Genomic DNA, 9,055 nt, shown 5'->3' on the forward strand with positions numbered 1-9,055 from the left:
GAAACTTTAAAGCATTGAACTAAGCTGGAACTGTAGAAACCTGCCTTCACAAAACCACAAAGGGAAGAAAAAAGCCCTTTGTTTACGCTATTACCCTGTCTGGCAGCACCAGGGATTCAAGAGCGTAATTTCCACGGAGCAGACAGTGTACTAGACAGTGACCTTGACACTGCTAAGCTCAATTTAACAACTTTTTTTTTTTTTTTTTTTTTTTTTTAGACCTACAGCAAATACCTAGAGAAGTTCCTGTCTATGCCTATAACGACATTTGCTGCATTTCACTACCAGACAACTATATCAGCTTCGTCCCAAATAATGCATATAGCAATCAATAGGCTTGTTTGAATGAGAAGTGCATGTGGATCTCTTGGTGAGCTGTCGATCGAAGGCGTGGTATGGGGCAACGAGGCGCAACACACGGCCTCTTTCTCCGAGGTAAAGTTGAGTTAAACTAATCGTCCGAACCACTTTGTAGACACCGTGCTTGTCCGGGTTCCTATTGGCGGGCGAATATTGGATTTCTAATTGATAACACGAGAAGTTGTGAACCGATACCCGTGATACCCACAACGTGGCAGACTTGTGAACCTATCACGAGATGTAACGTTTGGATTGGTGTTATTCTGCATTGCGAGACTCACTAACTAAGTGTATGAAATGATGAGGAGCAGTGTGCGAGCCCCTGGGACGCGGTGAAACCGCGAAGAATTCTCGGGAGCGTCTCCAGTTCAACGTTGATATTTTTGGTTCTATTTAGGGGTTGAGGCAAGGCCCGATGCCTTTACTGTAGGTTAGATATGTATCTGTCACTTGTGACGCTCTAGACTATCAAATAACCCCTGAGTTGCACATCGTTCTCAAACCAGTGTTTAAATTAATGCTAATGTTCTCACATAACAGTTCATTGGCAATTCTGTAGCACTTAACTAGCGCCATTCAACACACATGTGCAAGATATTAAGGATACATTTCTATTAAGTGGGCCTGGTCCCATATTATTAGCCTACTGCCATTAATTAGTCTACTAATTTAGATTATTTGGTCTCATATCAATTATTTGCATTCTTAATGTAGTCTCCATATCCCTCATATTAGGCTGCTATACTATTTAAAACAGTTAGAGCTATGTCAGCGCATTTTGTATTTCACTTTATGTTCTAACTTTCATGGCATTCGGCTAAGAGTGCTATACCTAAATACATGTTGTGTTATGTTAATTTTATTTTATTTGTTAAATGCTCTGCTTCAGTAAATATACGAGTTCAATATCAAGTTCAACAAAGTGACAGCCCGTCGGATGAACTTGAGCTGAATGACACCAATACGTGTATTCTTATATTCAGGGTGAGCTATAGTTTTTATTTATTTTTTGCTTTCCTTGATAGTTTGACATGGGACCTTGATATGAAATACCACTTCTGATGGCCTGCGCATATGATGGCCTGATGATGAAAGGAATATGCGCATCCGTATACTCTCACATGATTAAAACGTGTTACAACTTAGATCCACACATCGATTTAGTCTAGCTGAGAAAAGGGGGATATGGGTAAATTATAAGGGGTGAATAGGATTGTCAAAACATTGCTATCTTTAGAAAGAAAAAAAAAAGAAAAAATCCAGATTTGTATAAAATGCAATTGATTATGGATATGTGGACCTATAGGGAAATTAATCAGACGACTGGTGTAGATCAATCACTAAGGGTATTTTTTTTGGAATTGTAAGGATAGTAAGGATAGACAATTTGATATCCAACGTCCTGCACTGGAATTTATGCGCCAACTATTGGCTGAGAGCCTGAATATAGGCGTATCATTTGTAAGATGGTAAAGTGGTTAGGTTTCCTGCAGAACACTGCACATGCTTGTATTTCTTGAAGGCCCTCTAATAGTTAAAGAGGGACATTTTATGCAAGATCCCATGATTAGGGCATCTATTGGCACATATTTGTTCAGTATCTTCAAAGTTGCATCCACAAATCAAGTAATTAGTGAAATATAGAGCAGAGAGCGTCTCTGCTGATTGAATCAGTTAAGTGGCCTCTGCTATCTTGTAAAATTCATATAAAAGAATTGTGAGAGGTATTACAATCCACCAGAGTTTGGCTGCGAACGTTTATAGGAGGTATCTGTTAAAGTTGTTCATGTGAGGTGTATGGGAGAATATTATGTGAAATATACCCTCTTAAAGTAACCTTATAGAATATAGTCTTCTTTTACAGAGCCAATGGCTTCAACCTGCTGACCCCGTTACTGTAAATATGAGTGGAGAGCAGCAATGAGCATCAGTCTTTTCTTAAAACAAGCTTGTAAAATAGGGACATCACAGCTTTATATGACATTGAATTCAACCGTAATTTGCTCGAAAACAAGATGTCATATGCACACGCTCCTTCTAAGAAAATAAATAGTTTTCATAGGAGCTAGTATTAAAAAACTTTTGCCAGCTTATAAAGATATTAAATGAGGCCGGGGACAGTTCCACTAGTGTAAAAGGAAACGTAGCTCGGGCTACCTCGGGCTCTACATGCTTCCTAGTGAAGAAAAACACGATTCTACATTTTTAATAAAACATTTATAGTATTTTTAAAAAGCATATAAACCTCCATAATACAGAAGTTAATGTTTTGTTTTGTCTGAGATGGACCAAGTGGGTGGTACCATGTGTAGCATAAGTTAGCCCGGACACGTGATTTGAGGATGACCAATCAGGTGCCCTTCCAGGTTTAACTATGTTAAATGTCAGATTGCAATAAACTAGAAGCTGTTGGTCGGGCCCGCGGAAATGGGCGAGCATAATCTCCTTAATCCAGGGTTTGTGGGACCTTTGGTAAACATCCACACTGGAGACACATTCTACTTTCCGAATTTCAGAGCCTCAGGGGGACAACTGGCGGGGCTACCATCTCTCTCCTACCCGAGAAGGGACAATGTTTGCTCCCTCCCGTGGAATCCATCGGAGCCGTGCAATGGATACTCTCAATCCTACTTTAGCAGCCCCGTGTCTATTAACCCCTCTTTCAACCGGTCGTGTGAAATTAGCAGACCAGACGAGGGCAAATGTTATTATAGCAACGGCAACGGAAACAGGGAGACCTGTTCAGGTGGCAGCAACCTCAAGCGAGAGGATAGAGCGAGAGACACATCATCCCTAACATCTGAGCACGGGATGCACAGTGGAATGAGCACCGCTGCGTTTTCCAAATACGATTATGGAACCGAACAACTAACTCAAGACCCGCCATCCTGTCAGTCTCTGGAATCCGACTCCAGTTCTTCCCTGCTCAACGAAGGGAGCAAGCCTTCATCCAGCGACACACAGACACTGGTGTCACCGGGAAATCATTCAAGCAACATAGCTGCAGGCGGAGGTGGGTCCCCAATTTGCTCTTGAATCACAATTATACATTGAGAAAGCATGATTATACTGCCCCCCCCCCCCCCCCCCCCCGTGGCTGTGTTGCACGTAGTGTATCCGTATCGAAACGAAAGGGGTGCGTAGAGTTTGTTATCATGATGCACAAGCCACTGCTTTGATTAGCCTGCAGGGCACTTGCGTGGTGTATAAACGCCGCTAGGGGTTGCCCTAAAATTCTCAACACGCCATGTGGTTGTGTACAGTTATAGATAACCCCAGCAAAAGATATTGCCTACGAAGCATTTTAACAGGCGATCAGTCCTGTCATTGCATGTGCGATCCAAGGACTCCAAGTGAGACTGTGTGTCTATTAATGTTCCATTTTTGTCTATTGTTATTTGTTACACTTGGTACACACAAATTAGCGCAGTGATTTAAAGAGGTGAGCCGTTTTGGTTGACTGCATCGAATGGAGAGAGTTTTCTTTTTAATGACTCGTAAACAGAATTAATATCTGTCGCTGTGTACTCTAGAGTCGTTTAATATGCTTTGAAACTCGCAAATAAGTAGGGGTATTTGCAAGCTAGACTTAATTATCGCGTTAATGTAACTTTAACTGCAACAATAAAACTTCATGTGACACAAACCGCTGTATATTGGTGGTCTCTTTAGTCAGCGGGATAAAAACGAACCCCCGATCTTGTAAGATATAAGACTAGCATGTGCTCAAAGATTGCACCAAACTACACCAACTGTGGTATTCCTAAGGTTAGATGACCCCAGATCCACATCAAAACAAGTCCATTTGGCTGTGTGTGCAGGAAGTCACAGCAGGCTATATAGTCATAGCCTTGGAGGTGACCGTGATTTTGCAACTGTTGTGACTAATCCGTTGTATGCCCCCTCCAGGTGCCCCGTGGTACCCGATGCACACTCGGACCAGAAAGAAACGTAAACCATATTCCAAACTTCAGCTGGCTGAGCTAGAGGGTGAATTCATGCTGAATGAGTTCATCACCAGACAGCGGCGGAGGGAGCTCTCCGACCGTCTGAACCTCAGCGACCAACAAGTTAAGATTTGGTTCCAGAATCGCAGGATGAAGAAGAAGAGACTCATGCTCAGGGAGCAAGCTTTGGCCTACTTTTAGATATGCAGCAGAAGGTGAATCGATATGGCAGTAAAAGCCAAGCCTTGTATGCTCCTATAGGTCTTCAAATGCATGCTCCCATCCCAACCCCTCCTCCTTCACATCGCAGGCAATTAGTATAGAACATGATTTGTTTTTGGGAAAAGTGTTAAGTAAAGCCCAGGGCTAACGTTTGTTTTCCAAACTCAAAAGATTATCGTTGTGGTCAATAGGACCGCCTTTATGTTTTAAACCATACAAAGCTGTGAGATGATACTTTTTTTTATTACCACTTGGTTACATAAGGATATAGAGTTCTCGTTTTCTTAAAGTGTTAAGGGATTTTATGCCCTAAAAATGTTAACCAGACACATTATGTCGTTGAGTCCATTAGTTCAGTTTGTAATGAAACGTATATAATAGCATAATGATAGCTTTCGTGGTGGTTTTCGGTCAGATGATGATGAGGCAGCAATGCCACTTGTGAAAAAGACCACGACAAAGCAGGCCAAAACATACAACAATGAGGTCAAAGTGACAAAGAGGCCTAAATTCGCAGGATTGGAGCCTCGTGCGGAATAATTTCACTGACTGTACTAACTGGATGAGATTAATAACTTTCCAGTTGCTTAATATCTCCCCCAACGATCTCTTGTTGAGGAAGCGGAACACTACTACCCTTATCTCCTTTCCATAGTTTTAGCCACGTGTTGTGGGCACGTTCACGGTCATGGACAGGAAGTCTGACTGCCGTCTGCAGATGAGGAGAGCGAGGGATAACTAAAACCACAATATCCATGCCAATATCTTTATGACTGAGCATTGAAAAATTATTTGCCATGAATTTGTTCATGTGCTGACAACTATCTAAAGATATTCTTCTCTCGTTTATCGCCTTTCAGGCTGTTTTAACAACCTCATATGTGAAACTATGTGGGTGTGTATCTCTTGAGTTGAATGAGATCACTGTTTGACGACGGTTTTGAGCTGCTATCAAAAAGTCCTCTATTTTGTGCCAATTAACAAAGAGTCTATTCCACAACAGAATCTCTGCAGTGCCATATTACAATATCCAACTCTTTTTAGTCCAATTTGATTAGTGAATCGCCCAAAGTTGCCGCAAGGAAGACAACTTTTAGGCCTAAAATGGCATATAGGTGCTGATAATGAAAATGAATCACTTCTATTATAATGGATTAAGGACATTTCATAATTGGCCCACGTGTGTGCTTCCTTAATTCCGGGAGCAAGCCACTGCATTATCTCTTATATATATATAACAATGAGTAGGCTATAGCGGTGAAGTGTATTTGCAGCATGTTATAGATGTGAAATAGCTATAAAGCGACGTTCTGCAGAAAAATATTTCTTTAACTGTTTGACTTTGAACAAAAATCAAATACGAACAAATCCTATAACGAATATGAAATCTTACCACAAAATCTACCAAGAGGGTAAGATTATTATATTATTATCACCATTATTATTATCATCATTATTATTAAAAAGAGCAGATGTGATGTTTAGCCTATAATGGGCCTATTTGTTGTATACTTGCTCTTCGCAAAATGTTATATGTTGCCATTTCCTACCTTGTACTCGTGTATAACTTTGTAAAATTAAATTACATATGATACTATTTACATCCTACTCGAGGATTCCCTATCTCAATGTAATAGTGTTTTATGTTATTGTTCGTCTTGTACAATATCGCATTCCATATAGCCTATTTGTGGTTGTAAGGGTTCGAAATGTAGGCCTATTATTATGCCACACTGCCATGAATATGAGAAATGGTATGCAAAGAAAGGATACCGTACTGTTCACATCATCACATTTGAAAAATACCCTGTTTCAATGTACTAGCTGTTTGTTATCATTTCCTTATTTCGTCCATCATGCATTCCCTTCTTTGCGCTTGTAAGGATTGCTACGTTGTCTTGTAAAAGTAATAATGATATGAATGTATATGCGTAAGGTCCTCAATAAACAGAATATTTGAAACGTTCATTGGTGTTACCTCGGTTCATCATTATAGGTCGACAACCGGTGTCTGAGATCAGGATCACCAGTGTCTGAGATCAGGATCACCGGTGTCTGAAATCAGGATTTGTCAAGTCTCCCTTTCTGTCTGATAGGCTGATAAGGTTCCTTTATCGTTAATAGCATGAAGTCTTGCACAGCCTATTATAAAAGATACATGACTTATCGCGGAGAAATAAGGGATTATGAACACGCCATAGGCATTTGGAAAGATTGATACGTTTTTAGTTTCGCTTGTGTTAGTATTTAATGCTGCGAACTAAGCAAGTGTTAGCTAGCCCAGGTAGACCTTTTTCATTTATCCGCACAGATATACAACTTAATAGCTTTGCTAAGCAAAATGGCGGCCAAATGAATATTATAAATCTGTCTTTTTTGTATTCCAATTTACCATGAAGGTAGGCCTATATATTCCTTTACCAACACAATCATATTTTTGGGCAACCCGCCAATTTGACCTTTCTTCTGCATGATGTAAACAAACGTTGCGGTTTTCCTTGAAGTTGGCCCTAATCAATGTCACTGGAATGCTACAGGCCTATAACAGAGCAGCTAAACACGCAATAGCTCTGTAAAGCAGTAATAGGGTTACACCCCAGTGCGCCATATATAGGCAAGGCTCGGCTTGGCTAGCCCTGTGCATCCTATCCTCTGTTTTCCATTAGGGATCAAGACACAATATATTTTTTACGTCAAAATGTTTTCTAATAGACACATATAGTTAACATAAACATTTGTTTTCGTATCTGAGGAGCGATCCTTCTGTAAAAGCTATATGCATGGTTTTATAACAACCATGGTTTAAAATCCAAAAAGCACTCCCTACTGGCAAAAAGGTGTAAAGCAATGGGGGCGATGCAGTGCTTTCTGACCGGCTAACCATTAATACATTTGTCTGCAGCCACATTCAAGCCCAGTTAGGGGATGTCACTATAAAATGTATACGTTTGTGCTCTTTTTGTCTTGAGATCAGATGTTGCCATTTCAGTGAACTGTGAACGACCGGCCCCGGCAACCGACTCATGGCACTAATTAAGCGGTCTGATTGAGATGGCTTGTGCATGATCACAACGCATAGCCAGATCTAAGTTGACATTAGTTAATTTCGCCTACATGCGACTCTTATTAACAGTATTCATTTCGATGAGCTATACGACAGGCTTGGGCTTTTAACAAATAGGATACTTTAGAGTTAGCGGGAGCACTCTTGCAATAAGACATTTAATGACTTAAGCTGCTGCAAACCTTACTGCAGTACTGTACCGTGCCTCTATATAGTACCTTTTCTATAGCTGCTGTTTGCTTCTGTAAGTTGTCCCTGACAGCCCTGCTGCAAAGAGCATGTGGGCCGCGCGCCCAGATTCGATGTAGCTCCTCTGCCAAGGATTCTACTGTGTATTTTGCAAAAGGAATTCATAATTCCATTGTGTTTTCCAGACAAGCACGTAGACAGTTTCTAAGATATAGAATAGGACCGATAAGAAAATCATATGAGGACGACAGGAACATCTGGATGCATGCGCTGCTGTCCGACAGTCCACCATGCATGCATCAATTTGCGGGTATAGAAAGAATCCACTGATAGTAATCAACTGAAACTAAATTAAACTAAATTATAGCCACAAATCACCACAAGATATGGTTAACAATTAACATCTAATGAAAGGTCAATGGTTACCTTTGTATTTGTGTCCCCACCCCAGTCTCTAGAATCATGCATCTGATAAAAAAAAAAGGTCATATGATGTGAAATTTGAATGATGTTGACCTAATATATATATCGCTGTCAGGCTATAACAGGTTGCGTCAGAGTGTTGAATTTGGGTATATTATTCAAAATATAGAGACAAAATGCAGACAATGCTTTGGTGTGCGTGTCGTTTTACGCACGGGGACGATAAGGAGCTCCAATGTTGTTGTTTTTGCATTGTGCACCAACAGTTTATGCGTTTTGTGCGTTCAACAAATATGAAGAGGGTCACTATATATATAGGGAAACTATAGCTTTTGGATATAGTCCGACGCAAACATCTTACTGTTTATACCTGCTACATTAATAGTCTATTACTTCATTATTAAACAGGGTATCCTCTATAACAAGGCTAATCTATTTAGCCCATCAAACGGGTGGCTGATCATAAAATGACAGTTCTGTTTGTGAGTCTTGTGAAATTAAATGGAATAAAGAGCTATGAAAAATAAAAGGGAACGGGGAAAGCTCCCCGCTCCAATTGGAACCCTTTGGAAATGTGTAAATTATTTTAAGGGACACGTTAAGTGACAAATATTTTGTGAAAGACCAAAAAAAAAGCCGCATCATATGCTACTGCGTTCCCTGTAGCCCATTTCCAAACCTGCATAATAACTAAAACGGTGGGGCTAACAATGCTATGACAAATACGCGTCTGGGTTGCTGTTTGTTGAGTGTGAATTGCATTACCTCGCCTCCATTAAAGACAAGACAAAACAAAATGGTGACTGAAAGAGTGGCGGGTAATAAATATATTCTGATTATCTTCAACCGA

General features: G+C 40.4%; 1 protein-coding gene across 1 annotated transcript; it reads left to right on the forward strand.

Annotated features, from left to right (window-relative positions):
* Nucleotides 1-2,741: 2,741 nt before the first annotated feature.
* hoxc12a (homeobox C12a) lies at nt 2,742-4,508 on the forward strand (the record flags this gene model as incomplete). The annotated part of the gene is given in 3 exon segments (XM_084333808.1): nt 2,742-2,767; nt 2,769-3,373; nt 4,270-4,508. Coding segments are annotated over 3 exon segments (870 nt in total).
* Nucleotides 4,509-9,055: the final 4,547 nt, after the last annotated feature.

The sequence above is a fragment of the Notolepis coatsorum genome (genome assembly GCF_963971535.1).
Source record: "Notolepis coatsorum genome assembly, chromosome: 17".
NCBI lineage: Eukaryota > Metazoa > Chordata > Actinopteri > Aulopiformes > Paralepididae > Notolepis > Notolepis coatsorum.